The 26,523-nt window shown below is 42.9% G+C and overlaps 1 protein-coding gene across 2 annotated transcripts in view; it reads right to left on the reverse strand.

Annotated features, from left to right (window-relative positions):
- rnf150a (ring finger protein 150a) overlaps positions 1-26,523 on the reverse strand; it is a 149,664-nt gene extending 123,141 nt beyond the window's left edge. Inside the window, exon 1 of one of the 2 annotated variants that reach the window (XM_039750180.1) lies at positions 25,706-26,523. In XM_039750180.1, coding sequence (XP_039606114.1) covers positions 25,706-26,159 — 454 coding nt within the window. In that variant the 5' untranslated portion in view covers positions 26,160-26,523. The remainder of the gene's footprint in view (positions 1-25,705) is intronic. The other variant, XM_039750181.1, reaches the window with a different exon arrangement.

Consider the following 26,523-nt stretch of genomic DNA (forward strand, 5'->3'; position numbering starts at 1 on the left):
CAGTTTAAACCTCTGAGATGGCTTTTTGTAGCCTTCACCTAAACCAGGAGACTCAACAATCTTTGTTTTCAGATCTTTGGAGAGTTGCTTTGAGGATCCCATGCTGTCTGTCGCTCTTCAGAGGAGAGTCAAAGGGAAGGAAGCACAACTAAAATACCTTTGACCACTCGTGATTGGACACACCGGTCTATGAAGAAGTTCAAGGCTTAATGAGTTCATCCAACCAAGTAATCAGCAGGCATTCAAATCAGCACAATGGACAAGGGGACCCACATTTGTGCACAGCCAGGTTGTCACATTTCATTTAATTTCATACAACTAAACACTGCGTCTCTAAAAATCTTTGTTCGGAAAACACCGCAGTACTCAGATGAGGAAATGACAGACATACCACTGTTATCTTTTATGTTGAAAGAAGAGTCAATTATTATGCAGGCTGAGAGGGGTCCTAAACTTTTTCATATGACTGTATTTATCTATTGTAATGGATGGCACACATGGGCTGGCGCCACTGTCAGGATGAGTTCTGGCCCCTTACATGGCTGTGCTACAGAAGATCGGCAAAAGATGCCAGTGTGTCAATTGATACATTGGTGTTCTGGCAGGCATGAGTCGACTGGGAGGCCAACATAAAGTTGTTATCTGGGGGAGATAACATGTCTGGACTATTCACAGTTAGGATACCCACAAGGCATGCTGGGAGGTGTAGCCCCATGGGGAAGCCCTGTTGGGTTTCCTGGGTGCCGCCAGAGGGTACTACAGGGATTAGCAATCTGTTACTTTGTGGGAGTTGTGGACCATGTCCAAGCATCGGAATTACTCCCTGATCACGGATAAAAGGTGTCACTGTACCTCACAAAGGCAAGTCAGAGTCAGGTGGAAGAAGACAAAGCTCACCCGGGAGGAGTAAAGGAAGGAAAAGAGACAAGTAGAGAATTGTATGTGATGTGCTGGAGTGGTTATTACAAAGAAGCCTTTGTTAGGGTAATCCACTGTAATACCATTTTTATTTGAACCCGGGACTTGTGTTGCTGTGATTGGTGTTTGGGGTGCTGCAACACCCCCTGCAGGTCACACTATTTATAATCAAAAAGTGAACCCTCAGAGCTTCCCTTGCGTTGTGCTGCAGGCTTTCTATACAGTGGAACCTCGGGTCACGACTGTAATTCGTTCCAAAACCCGATTTGGTCGTGAGCCGAACTAATTTCCCCCCATTGGATTGCATGTAAATACAATTAATCCGTTCCAGACCGTACGAACTGTATGTAAATACAGTGATACCTTGGTATACGTCCTGTTTGGACATGAAAAATTTTGTTTGGTATATGACCTTTGTTTGGAATACGACTCGCGTGCTACCCTCGTTTACCTCTCGAGAGAGTCAGTACGGCAGTTACAAGCATTCAGTGAACAACCCGCGCACTACCTGTTGTATATGATTGTTCAATGATGCTTTTGTCCATTGCTTTATGTTCGGGTGTTGATTGCTGTGGTCTGCGTCTTTTGAGACGTATGACTGCCTAGGGAGGGGTGTGGTGTGGTGTAGAAGGCACGCTGTATGGAGAGTTTGGTTCAAAATAAACAGCATTCGAAACGTTATTCCGAGTGTGTCGCTACTTCAGTCTAGAGAACATGACACTACCCTTGTTTACCTCTCTCGAGACAAAGCCACGACTGCCCACGCGCATCAGTACGCCAGTTGCTACCATTCAGTGAACAACCCGCCCTCTAACTCTCTGTGAATTTTCACGTGATTTTGTGTTTTTTCGTGTAAATTTGAATTGATTGTTAAAAAGTATGAAGGTGGCATGCATATCCGGGACTTGGCTGCTGCGTACCGTATGACGATTGTGAAAAACAAAGACGTTATTAAAAAGTAAAGTTAGGTTAAATTTTCATTTATTTCATTTAATTGCTTTTGTATTTATGTATTTTATTATTAAGCAGTCTGCGGTGGGTTGGCGCCCTGCCCGGAGTTTGTTTCCTGTCTTGCGCCCTGTGTTGGCTGGGATTGGCTCCAGCAGACCCCCCGTGAAACTGTAGTTAGGATATAGCGGGTTGGTAATGGATGGATGGATAGTATTAAGCAGTGTTTAAATGATTTTATACAACTCCATCAATGTATTATATGCCAGTAACAATAGGATTTTTTTATGGGAACAGATTCATCATTTTCCCTATACAGTAATCCCTCGCTATATCGAGCTTTGACTTTCGCGGTTTCGCTCTATCGCGGATTTTATATGTAAGCATATGTAAATGTATATCGCGGATTTTTCGCTGCTTCGCGGATGTCTGCGGTCTTTTTATTTCTGGTACGTGTACTGTATATGCTTCCTCTGTTGGTTTGTCCATTTGAATACAAACAAGGGACACTATTGGCGGATGGCTGAGAAGCTACCCAGTCAGAGCACGCGGTTAAGCTCCTGGGTGCTGATTGGCTCTGCGACGGGGAGCGCAGAATTCGATTTCGCTGAAAGCCGGCATTCTGTCTCGCTCATTCAGCTAATCAACGTGTGTCTTTGTGAAGTCGGCATCTCGTCTCGCTCATTCAGCATCAACGTGTTTCTTTGTGCGTACTGTAGTCAAGCCCTTCGTTATGTCTACAAAACGATCTGCTGCTGCTACTGCTTCTGGGGCTGTGCTCAAGCGCCAACGGAAGATGTTAACAATTGCTGAAAAGGTACAATTATTGGACATGTTGAAGCAAGGGAAAAGCTACACCGCTGTAGGACGCCACTACGGCATCAACGAGTCCACGGTTCGTTACATTAAGAAGGATGAAAAGAGCATACGATCTACAGCCGCTGTGACAGTGCAGTAAATGTCATCGTTATCGGACAAGTCGTCGTGTCATTGTTGGTGAGTACCCATAACTAATTTTCTACGTACTTAGCACATGTATGTATGTTTATTGTAACTGTACACACTTTTATACAATTTTTCTTGCATTGTAGGTATTTTTTGCTGGTGGCCTGTCTATCGTAATGGTTGTAACATCTGTGATATCGGAGACGCTCCACAGTATCTTTAAAATAACATTTTGGTTTTATGTACAGCATTTACATGTTAAAGATTTTTCACTTTGTATTTTTATATTACCTAATCAATTACAATATGTTTAAAACTGTATTACATATTAAACTCCTCAGTGATATACGATACGTATGTTTGTGAGTAGTATACTGTATAAAAAGTGTGTTTTCATACATAATTTCAACGAATCTTACCTAATAACTAAGAGAATATAAAGGGTTTATGCTGTATAACTGTGCGGGGAATATTTATAAACCGTGTGGGAGAGTTTAGAAGGGCTTAAAATATATAAAAATAATCATACAAACATATGGTTTCTACTTCGCGGATTTTCACCTATCGCGGGGGGGTCTGGAACACAACCCCCGCGATCGAGGAGGGATTACTGTATTTCTTTGGTAAACATCCTGTTTGGTATAAGTCAAAGGATCTGGAACGGATTAAGGACGTGTACCGAGGTACCACTGTATATTTGTTTAAGATTTTTAAGCACAAAAATAGTTAATTACACCATAGAATGCACAGCGTAATAGTAAACTAAATGTAAAAACATTGAATAACACTGAGAACACCTTGAACAACAGAGAAAACTAACATAGCAAGAGTTAACGCTACAGCCTTACGACCCGCTCGCTGTAAACACTTTTTTTTTTTTTTTTTAAATGAGTTTTAAGCACAGGGAAAAAAAAGAAAATTTAAAAAATCTGTAATTTATACAAAAACTAACCATAAACAACCAAGAAAACGAACCTTGCATGAGTCGAGTTCTGGCATGAAGGAAGTGAGGAGGAAGAACTAGCCACTCGTAGATGTGCAGCAAATCACCATGAATCTTCCTGGCTTTCTCGCATGTGATCGCCTCTCTTACGCTGTCCCCTGCAAGTTGCTTCTCCTTCAGTCACACCAACAGTTTTTCCAGCTCTTCCAGCACTTGAGGCCTCTGCTTGGTGAACATTGTAACTCCTTTTGTAACATCAGCTGCTTAAATGGCCTCTCTCTGCTTTAGAATAGTAGAAATTGTAGATTTTGACTTCTTGTACTCGGCGGCCACGCCACGCTCATATTCTTTTCGATAATTTCTTTCTTTAATTTCGATTTCAATTTTCTTCTAACCAACACTACCACTCATCACTTGCTTAGAGGCCATGGTTAATTGCAAAATGAATGCAAAAGCACACGAAATATTGTAGAGCACAAAGAGTTCACAGAGAATGCATGCACGTCTGACCGAGAACAATGTACAACGAGAGACTGAACACGTGCGGAAATCATCGGTGCGTACAAACTGGACTGGAAACTGGCTTGTTCGTCACCCGAGTGTGTGGTCGTGAACAGTTGCAAAAGATTGGCAAACTTATTGGTCGTAACCCGATTTGTACGTCTTCAGAGACGTTTGTGACCCGAGGTTCCCCTGTATGGAGAGTAAAATGCCTCATCAATGATGAAAATGCATTCTGTCATCGAGAAGGCAAAATACAGGGTGAGCCCAAAAGAAGTACCACATTTCAAACGTTTATTCTGCAAAGACGCTACAAGATAAAATACATTTCATTACGACACAAGAAAGGGTATAGAAAATAGATTTTTTTTCCCCCACTGTGTTTTAAAAATGATGTCTTCAAGGTGGTCACCATCATTAGCGATGCACTCTTCGAGACGATTTCTGAACGCTCGCATGACTCGTTCAGCCATTTCAAGGGGAATCGCCGGCGAATAGCATCCCTGAGGGGCTTCAAGGTTTTGAGGTCAATGTGTGTGTACATTCGACTTGAGATAGAAATCGCACGGAGCGAGATCAGGCGAACATGTAGGCCACCCGACATCGCCGCGCAGGGAGATCAGCTTCCGTGGAAACATCTCCCGCAAAACTTGCATGGATCTCCGCGCAGGCCGTATGAGCATCCACCACATCCATCTCCTCCAGTTCTCCAGCATTTCAATGTAGTGATGGTGACCGTTGCTCACCAAAGAAGGGCCTACAATGCCAAATTCTGCAACAGCACACCAAACTGTACCACGTGTGCTCGCTGTGTGGGGGTCTCTGATGAAGGTCACGAGAGCTGGTTTCAACCCAATAGCGAAAGGTGTGCTTATTTACGCAACCATTCAAATGGAAATGTGCTTCAAGGTGGCATCTCGATGGACGGTCTGCAGAATGTTCACTCACAAATCTCTTCGGTGAGTTCCTGCACTGCCATCATTTTGTATGGATGGACATGAAGGTCCTCAGAGACGTGTTGGAAATGCATAAGGAAGAAGCGCTCTGAACGTCTAGGAGACTGCAAAATGGTTGCCCTCACAGCTGGGATGTTTTCGGGTGTTCGTACAGTCCGAGGACGGCCTGGAGATTTTCTTGTTCAGTGCTGTACCCGTCTGTCTAAATTTAGCCACCCACTGAAGAATTGTTTTCCGATTTGGGACGTCACCATTAGGAGGAATGATGAAGTGCGTTCGCAAGGCGCGTTGCGTCGTGATGATGGCTTCGTTGTTGTTTAAAGAACACTTTGGCAGCGAAAGCACGGTGGCATGTGGCCGACTGAAAACTACAAGGGATCGCCTATCAAAGGACCCCCAGCCCACCCCAATCCACTCAGCTGCCTCTGCCTCGCATAATTACCTTGAGAAATGGGGTACTTCAGTTTGGCTCACCCTGTACTTAAGATTCTTGTTTGGAAAAGCAACTTATTCTTGTTAAGTAGGCAGCTGAGAAAGTGTCACTTCAAAGGTGTAAACCTCAGGTGTAGAAACATTTAATTTTACACTGAATACACTTAGACCTTAAGTATCTGTAAATTCATTTTCTATTATAGCAATCGCAAATCGTGCCCATAAAGCTGGACCTGTAAGCCCCTTCTGTGTGCACGCAGTTTACCTTTGACTAAGGATGTGAATGAAAACTGTCTAAAAAATGTAATCGATTTAAAGATGAAAACCATTTGGAGAGAAAAAAAAAAAGAAAAACACACTAGGACCTACGGGACAGGACCCCCACTACCCTCAGTCCCCCATTCATAATGCAGTTTGCAGAAAAAGCGAGATGACAGCATAGCATTGGCGTACCATTTGACACGACAGCTAAGAATCAAACTGAAACAGCAGCGCTGAATCGAGTATCATGATGACAAAGTGAGAGTGCCGCCATTGACACAATTGATCACAATATTCTTAGAAATCGCCTTAGTCAGTGGGTGGGCCTCTCTGGCAGGGTCTTAAATTGGTTTGAATCCAGGTGGAAAATTCTTTGTTAGTTGTGGTAATTATACTTCAAAGACACATGATATTCCATATAGTGTTTTACAAGGGTCTCTCCGGGGTCCGCTGCTCTTTTCGATTTACATGCTTCTGTTAGGTCAGATTATCTCAGGGCATAACGTGAGCTACCACAGCTATGCTGATGACACACAACTGTACTTATCAATAGTGCCTGATGACCCCGACTCTCTTGATTCACTGACCCCAATGTCTTACTTGTGTTTCTAAATGGATGAGTAGTCATTTTCTCAAGCTAAAAAAAAAAAACTGAAATTTTAGTGATTGGCAATAATGGATATAATGAGCTTGTTAGAAATAAACTTGATGCATTAGGAGTAAAAGTCAAGACGGAGGTAAAGAATTTAGGGGTAACTGTTGACTGTAATCTGAATTTTAAATCGCATATTCATCAGATGACTAGGACAGCATTTTTTCACTTAAGAAACAGAAGTAAAGTTAGACCTCTTATATCACTGAAAGATGCTGAGAAATGAGTTCACGCTTTTGTTTTCAGTCGACTAGATTACTGTGACGCACTCCTCTCTGGACCACCAAAAAAGACATCAATCGACTGCAACGAGTGCAAAATGGAGCTGCTAGAATCTGAACTAGGAAAAGAAAATCCGAGCACATTTCTTTAGTTTTGATGTCACTACACTGGTGACATTCTGAGTCATTCAGAATTAAATTTTTAAAATTCTGCTTATGGTTTACAAAGCCTTAAATAATCTGCTCCATCTTATATTTCAGAATGTCTGACATCTTATATTCCAAATCGTAACCTTAGATCTTCAAATGAGGGTCTGCTTAGAATTCCAAGAGCTAAACTTAAAAGAAGTGGTGAGGCGGACGGACGGCCTTCTGCTGTTAGGCACCTCAAATCTGGAATAGCCTGCCAGTAGGAATTCACCAGGCTGATACAGTGGAGCACTTTAAAACACTGCTGAAAACACATTACTGTAACATGGCCTTCTTATAACTTCAATTTAACTTAATCCTGATACTCTGTATGTTCAATTCATCATAATAACTACTCATGATGGCTCCACAATCCGTACTGACCCCTACTCTCCCTTCTGTTTCTTTTTCTGGTTTTCTGTGGTGGCGACCTGCACCATCACCACCTGATCAAAGCACCGTGATGTTCCTACATTGATGGATTAAAAGCCAGAAGTCCACATGACCGTCATCATCAAGTCCTTCCATGAGAACCCTGAATACCATGAGGGCTGATTGAGGTCATTGATGTTAGGTAGAATGCCTAGAGGGTGCTGGGTGGTCTTATGGCCTGGAACCCCTGCAGATTTTATTTTTTTCTCCGGCCGTCTGGAGTTTTTTTTGTTTTTTCTGTCCCCCCTGGCCATTGAACCTTACTCTTATTCGATGTTAATTAATATTGATTTATTTTGTTTTATAATTGTGTCTTTCATTTTTCTATTCTTTAATATGTAAAGCACTTTGAGCTACTGTTTGTATGAAAATGTGCTATAGAAATAAATGTTGCTGTTGTTGTTGTAGAGGGTGCTGGGTGGTCTTATGGACTGGAACCCCTGCAGATTTTATTTTTTTCTCCGGCCGTCTGGAGTTTTTTTTTGTTTTTTTCTGTCCTCCCGGGCCATCTGACCTCACTTTTATTCTATGTTAATCAGTGTTCTCTGATTTTAGTTCTTGCTTTATCTTTTTTTCTCTTTCTTCATCATGTAAAGCACTTTGAGCTACATTATTTGTACGAACATGTGCTCTAGAAATAAATGCTGTTGTTGTTGTTGGATTCATTCTTGCCAGTGCTCCCCATTTTACACACTCCAATGACGGACACAATGAGAACATAAAAGATTTATCAAAAAACTAATTCTATTTATACAGTTTGCCTCTTTTGTGACTAGCCAGGGTTTGATGATTTTCCCCCTCTAGTGGCCATTTTCAGGTATTTTTTTAAAGGTTTTGCGCTTAGGAACACCAAGTTCATGGCAACCTTATCGTTCACAACGGGGTCGGCTCATCAGACGTTCACTGCCGTGGCCAGCCAGTTACATACAAGACATCCAACTGTACGTATGTCTAAAAGAGATCACTACAGCAATGTTATTACACCAGCCGACAAAGAGGGGGCAGCAGTCGTAGTGTGTCTCTCGTTGACTGGATTGTGTTATTACTACTGTTCTGAAGAGAACTGCACATTTTAAGAGACTGGGAGATGAAACTGTCAGAGGTAAACACCAATTATTAACACTTTCAGCCCTGGATTTTCTGTTTTTATGGGAAAAATTATTTTGTGAGATATTCTACCTTTGGGGTGTCTAGGAAGCTCAAAAATGAAAAAAAAATAAAATAAAAAATGATCACTATTATTATATAATAGCTGCCAAATACTACTTGTTTCACTCCCGTGTTTTTTGCTGACTGTATGCCAGTCTCTCCAGTCTGCGCAGATAATAGTACGCCGGGCTGCAAATGTACCAGTGCTTTACAAAAACGGCTGCATATATATGTACAGTGGAACCTCGAATCACGAACGTCTCAGTACACGTACAACTCGGTTTACGACCAAAATGTTCGCCAAGCTTTTGCCTCGGTTCGCGACCACACACTCGGTATACGAGCAAGCCAGTTTCCCTTTCGGTTTGTACATTCAGTCTCTCTTTGTGCAGCGAGCAAGAGAGAGAGTGAGACAGCGTGACACACTCACACACACACACACTCACACACACACACACACACACACACACAGAGGCAGCGCCAGAGAGAGCTGGACGCATTAAGGTAGGAAGGCAGTTAAAGAATGCACTGGACTTGTTTTTGTTTTCACTTCTGTTTCCAGCGATCGGTTCGTAGCGGGCATTGTGCAATGTTACTTTTCTTGGTCGTTTATTAAATTATGGATTTTTTCAAATGTTCCTTTTTTCCCTGTGCTTAAAACTCATTAAAAAAAAGTGTTTTTAGCCAGCAGTTGGTAGCGCTATAGCGCGAACTAGTGTTAGTTTTCTCTGTTGTTCAAGTTTTTACATTTAGTTTACTATTACGCTGTGCATTCTATGGTTTGATTAACTATATTTGTGCTTAAAAACTTAAAAAAATATATACTTACATACAGTTCGCACGATCTGGAATGGATTAATTGTATTTACATAAAATTCTATGGGGGAAATTACTTCGGTTCACGACCAAATCGGTTTACGACCAGAGATTTGGAACGAATTATGGTCGTGAATCGAGGTTCTACTGTAGTAGTAATAGGATGTCAGGGCTGTAAGAGTTAAAAGAACAGACATTATTAAGTGAAACCATCCATAACTCAAAGGCAAAGCAGAGAACGCATAGCACAGTCTCTAAGCTGTGAAGCCTTTTAGCCCAGCTTTGCTACAAACACCACAATATGCACTGTAAAAAAAAAAAAAGTTCAATTTACGGTAAAGTACTGGTAGCTGTGTTTGCCCGAACTTTACTGTAAAAAAAGAAGGTGAGAATATTTTTAGGTCTACAATATAACTTTATAGTAGATAACTGTTTTTTCTTTACAACACATTCCAATGGAAGTGAACGTTTATGCCAATCAATAAACCCTCAGAAAACCATTGAATCAAACACCAGTACACGGTTTGCATCAATAAAGTAACAACAACCAATAGCAAACACGTTGTATCATTGAATTATGTACTTTGAAAAGAATTCAATGCTTAAGGAAGTTTATGGCACATTGTCTGGTGGAGAAGTAAAGTTTGCCTTTGTGGTATGTGGTGCCCAACCGTAGTGCCAGCTTGTCACATACAGCCCACCATAAATCAGCTTCTATAACCTCAAAAAACATTCAGCATGCAGAGAAAAAGAAGTCGGCTAACTTATAAGTTTTTAACTCTACTGTTCAAAGCTATGAGGTTCACTGGGAACAATACGGTAAAATGGGGCGTGTCCTTATGCAAATATCGTAACGTCAGTGTTACTGAAAGAGCGCTTTACATTTTACGGTTGTTTACCTTAACTATTTAACTGTCTTATACTGTAAAAGTAACAGCAATTTTTTCAGTGTAACTGTAATGTATCAGTAAATGATATGCAGTATATTTTGAAGGTAGAAAAATATTGATTTTACAGAACATGGCTGTAAAAAATAATGAAATGTATTGTTTTAAGATATGCATGTAATTTTCAGTAGAACATAAGGTAACTTTCCCTTTTTTCACCATTTACAGTATTTTTACCATTAAATTTACTGACATTTTCTTTACAGTGTCGGTCTTGGATTGTTACCTTTGGCGCATCGTTGGTTTATAAACTGTCAGTTATTGCAATTTCCAAGAACAGTTCACTAACAACCCAACCTCATTATTACTGACTAGCTGTGTAGGCCCGTGCTGTAAAAAGCCCGGGCACCTACAAACTGTTGAAATTGTCAGAAAAAAAATTAAAATGCAGAGTCGCTGGTTTCGTTTCGCAGACGTCCTCACCCCCTTTATCTATCAGCGGCTAAGCGAGTTTCTCTCTCCGCCTCGGAGGTTTAATTTTGCCGATGTGCTCACCTCGCTTATTTATTAGCGGCTAAGCGAGTTTCTCTCTCCACGAAGGTCTGATCTACCGATGTGCTCATCCTCCTTATCTATCAGCAGCTAAGCGAGTTTCTCTCTTCACGGAGGTCTGATCTACCGATGTGCCTGTCCCCCTTCTCTATCAGCGGCTAAGTGAGTTTCTCTCTCCACGAAGGTCTGATCTACCGATGTGCCTGTCCCCCTTATCTATCAGCAGCTAAGCGAGTTTCTCTCTTCACGGAGGTTTGATTTACCGATGTGCCCGTCCCCCTTATCTATCAGCGGCTAAGTGAGTTTCTCTCTCCTCCTCAGAGGTTTAATTTTGCCAATGTGCTCACCTCACTTGTGTATTAGTGGCTAAGCGTGTTTGTCTTTCATCGGTGGTTTCACTTTGGCGATACAGTCGGTTTCTTTCAGCTTCATGCTGCAGCCTCGCACTTCTTTCTTCTTCCGACTTGTTAACTTGGGGCCGACTTGCCGGCACTTTGAGCTACATGCGGGCACTTCCGGGCCAGACAGACAGACACAAACACTTCCATGTGTAGACGTTTATCTATAAGATGAGTTCGCTTTGACTCGAGTTATGCAAAATGCGGAAATGTCCGGGAATTTTGACAAACTGCATTGAAGTCAATGAGGGGGAAAGAAAGTTAACTCAAACATGGCAGGCATGTTTTCTTAAATGGAAACCTTTGTTGCATCAAAACAGATGTTTTACGTCCATTTTAAGGCTTTTTCTATTACCTATGGACCCGTACACCCTTGAGCCCCATTGTAAGCTACAAGAGCAGAAAAGGGTATTTTTAAATGAGTTTATGACGTGGCCCACTTTGAATAGAATTGGGCCTTTTTGAAGTTCTGGGGCCCTGAAGCACAACAACATGAAACACTTTATTAGCACTGAAGCTTATGATTTACTGCAAAAGCTACAAATGTTTTACTGTTAAAAATCACACAGAAAGTCATCTTTTGGACAAATTAGCTTTCTTTAATTTTTTGTTTGCTACTCATATGATTTAGAAAGGAATTATTTGCATGAAAAAGCTAATATTGAAGGAAAATTGGAACATGAATATACACCAGTGATGAGGGATATGAGAACAAAGGACAGTCTATTTAAACAGGAGGACACCACAGTGGGGCGGCAAGGTGACGCACTGGGTAGCACTGCTGCCTCACAGTTAGGAGACCCTTAAGAGTTCGCTTCCCAGCTCCTCCCAGTGTGGAGTCTGCATGTTCTCCCCGTGTCTGCGTGGGTTTCCTCCCACAGTCCAAAGACATGCAGGTCAGGTGCATTGGCGATCCTGAATTGTTCTTAGTGTGCGCGTGTGTGCCCTGCGGTGGGCTGGCGCCCTGCCCGGGATTTGTTTCCTGCCTTGCGCCCTGTGTTGGCTGGGATTGGCTCCAGCAGACCCCCGTGACCCTGTAGTTAGGATATAGCAGGTTGGACAATGGATGGATGTCTTTAATAAAGTTTTACAGTAAGAGTTTAAAAAATATTTGCGTGTTAATTTCAAAGCCAAACAGAACGAAATTATATAAACACAACAAGAAACTCAAATGCAACATGAAACAGAATTTTCTTTCAATGTATTACGTTTTACTATTTTTTACTGTGGTTATATAGCGGGTTGGATAATGGATGGATGTTCACCACAGTGGCACAAGGGTTAGTCTTCTGGCCTAAATGCTCCAAGGACCCCTCTCTTTGACTTCTGACATGACACATTGACCCCCCATTTCTACAGGAATTTTCTCCCACCTCCCAAAGGCATGCATGTTAACTGTGACTTCTGAATTGCCCTGAAGTGCGATTGCATGTGTGTGTGTGCACACCACAGACTGCCACTCTGACCACAGTTGGCTCTTGCCTTTGACACAACGCGGCCTGAATAGCCTTCAGCTCCCCCACAGCCTAGCATAACAATAAGCAGTTTTAGAAAATAGAATGAGCTACAAAAATAGATAACAGGATTATAAATAGAGGCCCGAGACGCTCGTTCAAATTCCGACTAACTTTTGAATTGGCAGCCAATGTGCTGCGGCCTAAAAAGTATGGCATTGCTGGATCAAATGCCAACTCTGGCTCACTATGTAACCCTGGGTAAGACATTTAAACCTGGCAGTGCTCCACATGTAGGCCCTGATCTTGCAGTCTCACTCGTTTTCCACAAGACACAACCCACCCAATCTAACAGATCTTGAGAGGAAGAATGAGCTACCCTGCCCAAATCCAAGTGTGCACAGCTTGTAGAGAAAGACTCACCCAAGAAGACTGAAAGCTGTAATTGATTTTTTCATAAATTGGCAAACCCTTCTAAAACCGCATTGTCATGTTGTCATTATGGATTGTTGGGTGTAGACTGATGGGCAAAAAAGGCAAATGTATCCATTTTAAAAGACACAATAAAGTGTGTAGAAAGTGAAAGGGTCTGAATCCACTGCGTGTGTGTGTTTATCATCACATATATCCATCCATGATCCAACCCGCTAACTACAGGGTCACGGGGGTCTGCTGGAGCCAATCCCAGCCAACACAGGGTGCAAGGCAGGAAATAAACCCCGGGCAGGGCGCCAGGGCACACACACACCAAGCACACTCTAGGGACAATTTAGGATCGCCAATGCACCTGACCTGCATGTCTTTGGACTGTGGGAGGAAACCCACGCAGACACGGGGAGAACATGCAAACTCCACACAGGGAGGACCCGGGAAATGAACCTGGGTCTCCTAACTGTGAGGCATTTTGATAAACAGGAATTAATAAAAATATAGAACTCCACACAGGGAGAACCTGGGAAGCAAACCCAGACGGTTCTCCTAACTGCGAGGCAGCATTGCTACCCACTGCGCCACCGTGCCTCCCTCTTTACATATATACTGCTTATAAAAAGAACTGATCCATCCCATCCGAGGTTTGCTCATTTTATTGTTATGCAACATTGAATCCCAGCAGATTTCATTTGACTTTTATGGCACAGATCAGCAGAACAAAAAAAAAAAAAAAACTCTTAATTGTCAGAACTGAAACCCGATCTCTGCAAACTGCTCGAAATGAAATCTGTCTATTATGTAAAATAAAATCCTGCAATGAGATGAGACTTTTCTGAAGAGATTTTTTCTAATGTCTCGCGGGATGAGACTTTTGACACGAGATCGTTCAAGTCCCGCCCTCCTCTCCACCATATTCAACCACACCCACGGTCCTCTCACCTCTCATTGGTGTGAATGCTTTTGTCAGACACACTCACTTCCTGTGCTCTCAGCTCTTATACATTTTTATGTTTTCCTCACTCAGAAGACGTATTATGTCCAAATCTTATTGAAGGATTTCATCCTGAAGGGTTGTCAACAGAAGAAATGACTACACGGGCAATCCTAGCACAGAGAAACAATGAAGTCAAACAAATTAACGCAAAAAATGTCAATTGGTTAAATGCGTATCAATAGACTCTGCTGAAACAGTTGGTGGTGATGGTGCAGAAGATGAAAACATCAACTCACAATATCACAAAGAATATCTACAACTGTTAACACCGCTCTGTCTTCCACCGCCGACCGAATTACTGTTGAAAGGACGACGTATCCAAGAAAGGTAACGTAACACATCTCCTACGGATAACATGAGACAACAAAGGAGATCTTGATATGCCATTCGTATTAAAATGTTAACCATTTCCCATTAGAATAGATTTTGCTATGACAATTCACAAATCACACAGACAAACATTCGAAAAAGTTGTTTTATTTATTAGAGAAAAAGAAACGAAATTCACTCACGGACAGTTATATGTTGCGTTGTCATGATGAAAGTCCAAACATGGAAACAAAATTCAATGCGATATTGACAAAAAGTTCATTCAAAAAATTGCTTTTACTAGGGTGGCACGGTGGCGCAGTGGGTAGCGCTGCTGCCTCACAGTTAGGAGACGCGGGTTCACTTCCTGGGTCCTCCCTGCGTGGAGTTTGCATGTTCTCCCCGTGTCTGCGTGGGTTTCCTCCCACAGTTCAAAGACATGCAGGTTAGGTGGATTGGCGATTCTAAATTGTGCGGGTGTGTGTGTGCCCTGCGGTGGGCTGGCGCCCTGTCCGGGGTTTGTTTCCTGCCTTGCACCCTGTGTTGGCTGGGATTGGCTCCAGCAGACCCCCGTGACCCTGGAGTTAGCATATAGCGGGTTCGACAATGGATGGATGGATGTCTTTACTAAAGTTTTACAGTAAAAGTGCAAGTTTAAAAAATATTTGTGTGTTAATTTCAAAGCCAAACAGAACGGAATTGTATAAACGCAACAAGAAACATAATTTTCTTTCAATTTACTACATTTTACTATTTTTTATTGTGGTTAATTACTCGCTATAATGTAAAATAGTTAGTTCTATTATGCATATGTAACAATTCCCATGAAAATAACAATCTGTTTAAATTGTACATCCGCATCCCCATACGCGAGCGGCACAACTGTGAAGTGGCTTACGTATAGCACCGGCCCGGTGGTTGGCAAGCGAAGTGAGCAGGTGGGCAGAGCCCCCTAGTTATCAATACAAAACACAAAGCCAGATTCATTTTGGAACAAATTGCTTTGGACTGATGAGACAAAAACGGAGTTCTTTGGTCAGAACACAAAGCACTTTGCATGGCGGAAGAAGAACACCGCATTCTAAGAAAAACACCTGCTACCTCCTGTCAGATTTGGTGGAGGTCCCATCATGCTGTGGGGCTGTGTGGCCAGTTCAGGGACTGGGGCCCTTGTTAAAGTCGAGGGTTGGATGAATTCAACCCGATATCAACAGATCCTTCAGGATAATGTTCAAGGATCAGACACAAAGTTGAAGTTACACAGAGGTTGGATATTCCAACAAGACAAGGACCCAAAACACAGTTTGAAATCTACAAAGGCATTCATGCAGAGGGAGAAGTCCAATGTTCTGGAATGGCCGTCACAGCCCCCTGACTTGAATATCATCGACAGTCTATGGGATGATTTGAAGCAGGCTGTCCATCAAACTGAACTGAACTGGAGAGATTTTGTATGAAGAACGGTCAGAAATACCAACATCAGAGTCCAGACCCTCATCACAGGCTATAGGAGGACAGCGTCTGGAGGCTCAACTAACTTTTTCAAATGACTGTATTGTTACTACCTTCTTACAGTACTTAGTTGTAACTTTAGAAGTAATTATACTTTCTTTTCTCAGATTCACTTGATGAAAATAACCCAAACGTAACGAGGAAACGCATGTTTGCTGCCTGTTTGCCACTTGTTCAGTTGCTCTGGTTGGCTGAGGACGGCGACATTCTTACCATTTGGCTCTCCAGCCGCGCTGCTGTGCAGTTCTGGATCAGCATTGCAACGTACAGTGACGGTCAACAAAGTGTGTTGTTACTACTTGCCATGGCCCACTTCTTTTCTAACTTAAAAACTAATCCATCCATCCATCGCAAGATGCCAAAATGTAAGTGCATCATCATCAAGGACAGCTCCCACCCTGGCTCTGATCTGTTTGACCTCAGGGAGGCGCTACAGGTGCATCACAACAAGGACAAATGGACTCAAGAACAGTTTTTTCCCCAAAAGCCATAACCATTCTAACCTCACACACGCACGGACTACACAGTCTGAGCCCCAACCCTTCTATCCATCAACTGTGCGCTATTCAATCAATCAATCAATCAATCAACATTTATTTATAGAGCACATATTCATACAAAAAAATATGTAGCTCAAAGTGCTTTACAAAATGAATAGAAAAATAGAAGACACAATAAAAGATAAACATAAGTCAACATTAATTAACATCCAATATCTAACTGGTACTGATAATAATATCTGTATACTGTCCACTACTCACTGCACATGATCATCATTGTGAAATATTGAAATTACGTGCAATAACTATTTATTCTTTCCAGTATTTAAATTATGTGCAATAACCCAATAGTGCAGTAGTTACAGTGGGGTACGGAAAGTATTCAGACCCCCTTCAATTTTTCACTCTTTGTTATATTGCAGCCATCTGCTAAAATCATTTAAATTAATTTTTTTCCTCATTAAACTGCACACAGCACCCCATATTGACAGACAATTAAATGAATTTTTGAAATTGTTGCAGATTTTTTAAAAAAGAAAAACTGAAATCTCACATGGTCCTAAGTATTCAGACCCTTTGCTCAGTATTTAGTAGAAGCCCCTTTTGAGCTCATACAGCCAGGAGTCTTCTTGGGAAAGATGCAACAAGTTTTTCACACCTGGATTTGGGGATCCTCTGCCATTCCTCCTTGCAGATCCTGTCCAGTTCTGTCAGGTTGGATGGTAAACGTTGGTGGACGGCCATTTTTAGGTCTCTCAGAGATGCTCAATTGGGTTTAAGTCAGGGCTCTGGCTGGGCCATTCAAGAACAGTCACAGAGTTGTTGTGAAGCCACTCCTTCGTTATTTTAGCTGTGTGCTTCAGGTCATTGTCTTGTTGGAAGGTAAACCTTCGCCCAGTCTGAGGTCCTTAGCACTCTGGAGAAGGTTTTTGTCCAGGATATCCGTGTACTTGGCCACATTCATGTTTGCAACCAGTCGTCCTGTCCCTGCAGCTGAAAAACACCCCCACAGCATGATGCTGCCACCGCCATGCTTCACTGTGGGGACTGTATTGGACAAGTGATGAGCAGTGCCTGGTGGTCTCCACACATACCGCTTAGAATTAAGGCCAAAAAGTTCTATCTCATCAGACCAGAGAATCTTATTTCTCACCATCTCAGAGTCCTTCAGGTGTCTTTTAGCAAACTCCATGCGGGCTGTCATGTGTCTTGCACTGAGGAGAGGCTTCCGACAGGCCACTCTGCCATAAAGCCCTGACTGGTGGAGGGCTGCAGTGATGGTTGACTTTCTACAACTTTCTCCCATCTCCTGACTGCATCTCTGGAGCTCAGCCAAAGTGATCTTTGGGTTCTTCTTTACCTCTCTCACCAAGGCTCTTCTCCCCTGGTAGCACGGCCAGCTCCAGGAAGGGTTCTGGTCGACCCAAACGTCTTCTATTTAAGGATTATGGAGGCCACTGTGCTCTTGGGAACCTTAAGTGCAGCAGACATTTTTTTGTAACCTTGGCCAGATCTGTGCCTTGCCACAATTCTGTCTCTGAGCTCTTCAGGCAGTTCCTTTGACCTCATGATTCTCATTTGCTCTGACATGCATTGTGAGCTGTAAGGTCTTATATAGACAGACAGGTGTGTGGCTTTCCTAATCAAGTCCAATCAGTAGAATCAAACACAGCTGGACTCAAATGAAGGTGATCTCAAGGATGATCAGAAGAAATGGAAAGCACCCGAGTTAAATATAGGAGTGTCACAGCAAAGGGTCTGAATACTTAGGACCAGGGGATATTTCAGTTTTTTGTTTTTAATAAATCTGCAACAATTTCAAAAATTCTTTTTTTTGTCTGTCAATATGGGGTGCTGTGTGTACATTAATGAGGGAAAAAATTAATTTAAATGATTTTAGCAAATGGCTGCAATATAACAAAGAGTGAAAAATTGAAGGGGGTCTGAATACTTTCCATACCCACTGTATGATTCCTTCCATTTGTATATAGCGTCACAGAACTTTTGCAACTTTTTGCACCATTTGTTTATCTACTTGTTGTCTTCTACATGTATGTCTGCACTGAAGGAGCTGCTTTTAATCGCATTGTACATGTGTATAGTGACAATAAAAAAGGCATTCTCTTCTCTTCTCTAAATTTCGTGATGAATATTCCAGCGAATGGACATTTATCAAGCAAGCTGTTTTGAAGCAAACTGTGGGGTATTGAATTGCACTTTTAGTAAATAATTTTCAAATGATTTTACTTTTGTTTTCCTCATAACCCATTAAAATCCTTGCTTTATGGTTTTAACTTATGTCTCTACTTTTATATATAATACAGGGTGGTCCAGATCTAATTATGCTGATCCAGATCATCTGCATGACTTTGATTTTTGCGGGGACGATTCCAGTTCGGCGTGAAGACGATTCTTCATGTCGTCAGTTCCCACACTTCTCAATGGTCCGGGATTTTTCGGGTGATTTTCTATGTGATAAACTTAATAAGCTAATAGCGTAATGAAAATTGCATAATTAGATCTGGACCACCCTATATATTGGTCTGGGTGTGTAGGGGGCAGATTATAAATTTATATAGAAAGTAATATAGAGAGAGATTTTAAAAGTGCCCCATATTTCTATTTTTCTAATCTGGCAACCCTAAAGAGTGAGAAACATAAAGCCACTTCTAAAATAAAATAAAAAAAAACACATACATGACATCTTGGGGCTGGAGATGTCAACTGGAAGAAGGTTCTACAGCCCGATGAGACCAGAATTGAGATTTGTAGCCATCAGACTGAATACCAAGTCTGGTGTAAGCCAACTACTGCACTTTACTAATGACAGCATCAGGCTGTTGAAGGCTTGGGAAGGCAGACAAGAAAAAGGGAAAATCCCAGAGGAAAACCTGATGGCGTCTGCAAGAAACCTGCACCTTAGGAGAAGATCTGTTCTGCAGCAAGACAACGAGCTCAAGGAAAAAGACACAGCTACACAGGAATGGCTTCAAAACAGCTATGCGAATGTCCTGGACTCCAGATCTCCACCCAAATGGAGAATTTGTGGCAGGACTTGACAACGGCCATTCACGCACTCACAATCACCATGACACCCGATAGAACTTGGGCAGTTTGGCAGAGAAGAGCGAGGATGAAAATGGAGGAGAGCAGACATGCAAAGCTGATGTAGACAGACAGACAGACATGGGCATGAGAGCCCAGATGCAAGGCTGTCATGGCTGCCACGTACTGAATGCTGACCTTAAGTGCCTACTTACGCAATCGATGACGCCATGTTTAATATTTGTAATTAAGTTAGACAACTGTGCAGATATCCGTGTTCATTTTCGACACTAAAGAGTCTTCTTTTGTTGATCAGTATCACACAAGACAAATTTAATCCACTGTACTTCAAAGTTGCATAACAAGAAAATGTAAGAACTTCCAAGGGGGTGAATAATTTTTATAGGTACCGTATGATGTGTGTTATTTAATGTGTGTGTGCGCCTTTTGTATTTTTGTCAACTTTTCTAAGGTCACATCAAAGTAGGAATTTCACTGAATTGGGTACACATGGCGATTTAGTTTAAATTAGATAAACTAATAATCCCAATGGGAAATAGAGATGAAAAGAGACAGAGAAACATAAAAAAACAAAGATACAGACTCACATTAACAGATAATATAAATCAACAAATCAGTAAACAAATCCAGCTTAATAAAAAGAAATGTGTCTGTGTGCCTGCCTGCCTGCCAGTCAGTCTATGTGTTTGTCCAGTTGCTGTGTCTCCGACATTCTAAAAGATGGTGCATCACAAACATCTGGAGTAATCATATGCATTGCACATGGCATTCCAACAGATGGCACATCACAAACATTTGGAGTAATCACATGCATTGCACATGGCATTCCAACAGATGGCACATCACAAACATTTGGAGTAATCATATGCATTGCAGATGGCATTCCAACAGATGGCGCATCACAAACATTTGGCGTAATCACATGCATTGCATTTGGCATTCCAACAGATGGCGCATCACAAACATAAATACTGCTTTTATGACTCCCATACCAAATGGCCTATAACAGAGATGTATGCATTAGAGAGTGCACTGCAACACTGAGGTCTAGGTTAAGTAATTAGATTTCAGATTATCTTTGACTGGTAGCACAGCTAGTGAATAAATAAATATATATTATGCCGACATTGCAAAATGAGTATACACCAATCAGGTGTGGTGAATTACATGGATTATCTCGCTCCAAAGTGAAAGTCAATTCTTGAAGGAAAAACAATGTACAGTACTGGCTTTATTTATTTGTCCAATAGCCACACCACATGCACTTCAGAAGAGGTCATCCACCTGAAGCCAAGCATGTTTGGGCCCGGAGACCATCTAGACAAGTTTGGGTTGCTGCTGCGAGAGGTGTTGGTGAGGTCAGCAGGGGGCGCTTACCCTGTGTTCTGAATGTGGATCCCCAGTGCAGTGACGGGGACACCGTGCTGTTAAAAATGGCACCGTGACATTAAATTGAGGTCCTGACTCTCTGCGGTCATTAGAGATGCCTGGGCATCACTCGTAAAGAGTACAGTGTATCCCAATGTCCTGGCTAAACTGCCCACCACGGCCTAGTCACTCTGGCCCCTAATCATCCCCAGTATCTAATTGGCTAACTATCTCTCACCACTTCACCACTGAACAGCTAATTTATGGTGCGCTTACTGGTGCAAAATGGCTGCTGTCACACCATGCAGGTGGATGCTGCACATTTGTGTTGGTTGAAGTGGCTGCCCACTCACTATGTAAAGTGCTCAGAGTAGCTAGAAAAGCACAATGTAAATGTAAAGAATCATCATTTCTTATTGTTCATTGAACAGAAGAACAGGTTTCCATCCATCCATCCATCCATCGTCTAACCCGCTGAATCCGAATAGGGTCACGAGGGTCTGCTGGAGCCAATCCCAGCCAACACAGGGCACAAGGCAGGAACCAATCCTGGGCAGGGTGCCAACCCACCACAGGACACACACAAACACACCCACACACCGTGCCGCCCAGAACAGGTTTCAACAGTGTCAATGCAGTTACAAAACCCAATTAGTATGAACAGATGACTAATTAAGGATAAGCTCAGGGAGTTTACCATTAGGACGCTGAAGGAATGGCTGCTGAAAATGGGGCTTTGTAGTCAAACGTGAATAATAAATTTAAAAATCAGTCATTTCAAGTAGTAATAGCCAGTAGCAACACTAGCTAGGAATGCTGTTGTGATGTAAGACTGGGCATATAACTTGATAAACGTTTTGTATGTCTTGATTTATAATTTAGGCAAAGCAATGTAAGTTAGTGTTACTTTGGTGAGAGGCATTCGTGTTTGCCCCCCGTTTACGACTAAGTCTCTTTGTAACTTTGCGACAGGATTTGGGGGGATGCGTCTTAAACCAGTTTGCCGAGTGTTTCTTTGCTAAAGACTTCTACCCCCGCAAGTAAGTGAAGGTGTACCTTAACGTATGGTTTGGGGGGTGTCAGTTGTTAAGATGTTCTGTCCCCCCCATTGCTCTGAGGGATGGCAGTTTGGAATTGGCTTGTCTCAGAGAGGCCTCTAAGTACCATGATGTCCTATTGGCTGTAGGGGTTGGACAGAACATCTATAAATGTATGTGCTTAACCTCACATTCCCTCTCTTGCTAACCTGTGATGAAGAAGACCATCACACCATGAACTGATGAAGACAACACAATGAAGAGCACAGCTCAGCAGACATATTGAATAGACATGTGGCTGAAAGCTGAGCACCAATGATGCCTTAACTAGAGACATTTTAAGTAACTAAGTGCCACCTGAAGAACACATCACCATTTATCAGGCTGTATGGTTGCCAATATTCAAATGTACTTTGCATTTTGTTGTTATTTATGAATATTATCAATAATACATTGTTTAAATTGTAACTTAACTCCTGCTTGTCTTTTACTACACCTACTTGCCTGAGGTTATAAATGTAGGAGGGAAGGTGGGGAGAAGTTATATACAATAATACCTTAGAAACAGTAGTAAGTCTGTGAGATTAGGCATTCTAAGGGTAAATATTAATAATACAAAAGGGGAAAGTAGAGCAACATATATATTACTCTACCAAGATAAAACAAATGCCTTGGCTGTCATTTGAAATCAATTTAATCGTATCATCATAAAAAAAAAAAAAAAAGTTAATTTCTACCAAAAATATAAACATTACTGGGCAATTCCAAACTTTTGAATATTAGTATACAGAACACCCCAAAAGTCGCGGGGGTTACGTTCCTAGAGCACCCGCGAATTGTGAAAAACCGCGACTTTTGGATGTGGTTTAAAAATGCCTTTTAAATGTCTATTGTTATAGTTTAAACCCTAAATACAGTACGCCCCCAAAGCACTTTAATTTCGTTGCAAACTCAGCTTAATACATTACCTAAAAAATTACCTTAATACATTGCCTAGAAACAGAATGTAAAGGTAAACCCGTATACTGTACGGTGCTGTACTGCTATGTCTCCCGCAGTGCTAGAATGTCAAATACCGACGTTACCGCTACACGTACTGTAATTCATGCAAGCGCGTTTTCTTTGTTATAAGTAGAGTAAATACATAACAATTTCATTTAATTAAAATACAGTAAAATGTACGGGTACTCACCAATGATGAATGATATTGATGATGATGATGATGAAGTAGCTGTGGCGCCTCTTCTTCAGGCTCTTCAGGCGGAGTCGTATCTTTGGATGGGTTTTCTTCTGGTGGGGCTTTTCTTTATTGGTTTCAGGAACATTGTGATGGGAAGTTGCTACATTGTCTTCTGTAGCGAACTGCTAGTACAATTTCCATGCTTTCTCACGGACGATGTTACCGTCCAAGGGGATGTTCTTCTTCCTGCAGTCGGTGATCCACAATGCCAAGGCAGAGTCCATCCCGACGATATTTTTATTCCTTACGGTCGTTACCGAATTGGCACTATCACAGAAACTTACAGATACGGTACTCCAGATCGCTGCTTCGTTCGTAGTGGTGCGACACTGCAGCACAAATTTTGAGTTCCCGGAGCAAATCCAGTAGTTCAACCTTCTCCTGGAGTGTTTTACACTTCTTCTGGCGCTTAGGCTTAGTGCCAGAAGCCGTAGACGGTACAGGGCGATTTGGCGACATCTTGTGTGTTTAAGAATAACAAAATGGAAAACACGAGGACACTCAACAGGAAACGCATCACAGGGCAGCAGTCAATCAGCAGCAAGGAGAATTGAAGAACGCTCTCGGATTGGCTACTTTCACCATCCCAAATCACGTTTCCTTCAGCGGTTGCTTCCTGTTCTCTCTACAGCACAGTATCGCCACGAAAAAAGCCATAAATAAAATTGTGGAGGATATCTGCACTTTCGGCTAACAGTTAATAGTTAGGTTCTAAGGAAAAATGCCGCGAACGACTGAGTCTGCAAACCCTGAAGCGTGACTTCGCGGGGGTCTACTGTATACAGAAAAATCAAAAAGTAAAGGCAATTTGAAAATGACACGGTAACGGGAACAGATCGAAGCTGATGCAATGCAACACGCTGGCAATGGCTTCTGGGTAGTTCGAACACACACAGCACAGCGCTCTGCCATTAGTCCAGTGGAAGCCAAGGTCAAATGAAGATGGCCGATCCGCTGCAGGATTGCTCCTTTAAAGAACAATGTGTAATTGTGAGATTTCTTTGGTCAGAGGGAGTGAAACCTGTTGAAATCCAGCAAAAGATGTGGGCTTGTGCGGATCAGTTAGCTGTTGGGGTACCCATCCTGTGCAAACTTTTGGGTAGCCCAAAGTTATCATGAACTATGGCACGTGTGGATCCATAGCTGATGTCCAAATGTGCAGCAACAGTGGACAACGTGATCCATTGGTTCTTCTCAGATGAAGGCATTCGCCATTCTGATGTGGGCTCTGTGCGCTCGATGCTGAACGTCGACCAGATCGAGCTTCGTCGGTTCCACTTCTTCTTCCCATTTTAAACCTCTCTATCCCTTCGTTTTCAATTCCATACTGAGCCAACATCCACCCATCCATTATCCAAACCGCTCACGGGGGTCTGCTGGAGCCAATCCCAGCCAACACAGGGCGCAAGGCAGGAAACAAACCCCGGGCAGGGCGCCAGCCTGAGCCAACATCCGTGGGTGAATTTCATCAGGTTTTACTCCCTCTGCCCAATGAGATCTCGTCCATGTTCATTTGACCAAAGCTCCACCTAAGACTAACAGCAGAGCTCTACGCTGTGCGCAGTCAAACTACCCATAAGACATCGGGAACGTGTGGTATGGCGTCAGCTTTGATCCGTGCCAGTTAACTGTGTAACTTTCAAACTGCCTTTACTTTTTGATGTATCCTTGTGTATACACTCACTTTAAAAGATTTGGAATCACCCAGAAACGTTCATATTTTTGATACAAATTAACTTTTTATAAAGCGTCTTGAAGAATAGAACGGGCGCTATTGAACTAAAATGTATTATTAAGATACCATATATATATATAAAAACACAAATACATACACACACACACACACAATATTTCAATTCTTCCAACTGTTAAGCAACCCAACAATTTGTGGATAGAAACTGTCCAGGTGTGAGTGCCAGTGGTCCTGTACCATTTGGCAGAAGGAAGGAGAGAGAAAAGTGACCATGCAGGATGACCGAGGTCTTTAACTGCCTTGTTTTTCTGCCTAAAGCATGGAGTCCTAAAAAGAAGGCAGCTGGGTGCCAAAGTTGCCTGCCATCTTATGCCCAATGATGTCGGGATCAACAACATCCAAAGAACCCTAATCTGATGTGCACAATGGACGGAAGCAGGGCCAGCATCATAGGCCCCCTGTTTTAAAAGCAAAACAGAAACATGCATAGGCATCAGAAACCCTAGGGATCCATTGCCCCCATTCCTTAAGACAGCCCGAGATGGATGAAAGGATGGCTAAAAGACACCAAAAAGAAGGAACACATCAGGAAACTACTGGCTTGATGTTCTCCACCTTGGGTCCAAAGCTGGGAAGGTCCAGATGGAATCCCACAGGTGATTTCCTGCTCTCCTCACTAATCGTCTTTCCCGACTCGACCAGGAAGCCCTTAAAGTTTACTTTGTCTGCCCTTTAATCGATCGCACGCCTCTCACACTCTCCCTCGAGTAAAACGCGACACTTTTAGGCACACTTTTCCTTGCCAATTGTTGCCCGACAACCGAACTTCCCCGACGCGACCCGTCTCGGCAACGGGGCGGGGCACCCCGTTGGCTGGCACCTGGCAGGCGCGGGACTCACCTGCGTGGGGCATCGTGATGGTCTCGTTGGCCACGCCGGAGCCCACGTTGAAGATGACCACTGCCGAGGCGTTTTGCGCGGCGGCGTGTCGGATCTTGTCCCTGTAAGTGCAGTTTCCTTTGGGAACGAGCGCGATCCAGTTCCTGGCACTGGCCGGGACGCTAAATTTGGTGTTGGGGTCGCAAGCCAACCTGTCGTGGGGAGCCGCCGGCATAGCTACAACCCCCCGGGCGTCCTGCTTGAGAGAGTGCTCCCCGTAGCGGCCGCACTCCGTCCTTTCGCTCTTCACTTCTGAAGTGTTGGGGTCCATGTAGGTGATATTTACAAAGGCCGTGTACCATTCTTCCTTCTCGGCAACCGTGAAGTCCAAGCAGAGGAACTGCACGAAACAAAAGGAAAGCAGCCATGTTGAGAGCGCCAGGCTGCGGCAGGCTTGATTCAGCGACATGGCCATGTCGGTTCGAGCGCAGCTCCGAGATCCGTTTCCGTTATGTAGCCGCCGTCGCCTGCCTGCCCGCCTGCCCGCTCGCTCGCTCGCCTACTTCAGCCGCAGCTCTAGTCTGCTTGCAGACGGCTGTCTGCACGCGACTGTCTGCAGATCCTTGGCTTCGGCGCTGCTGCTGGGTCTCTTGCGATTAAAAAGTACGTTTCAGTCTGGCTGTTGCCGCTGCTGCTGCGGCAGGAGGAGCCTTGTGATGTCTATGTCGCTGACAGTGTCTCCCAGACTGACTCTCTTGTTTTCTCTCTGCCCGCGTCTCCACGCTGGATAGACTTGTGATGTGAGCGCCGCCGCAGCGACATCTGCTGGCGAGTCAGCG

This window comes from Polypterus senegalus, chromosome 4 (genome assembly GCF_016835505.1).
Source record: "Polypterus senegalus isolate Bchr_013 chromosome 4, ASM1683550v1, whole genome shotgun sequence".
NCBI lineage: Eukaryota > Metazoa > Chordata > Cladistia > Polypteriformes > Polypteridae > Polypterus > Polypterus senegalus.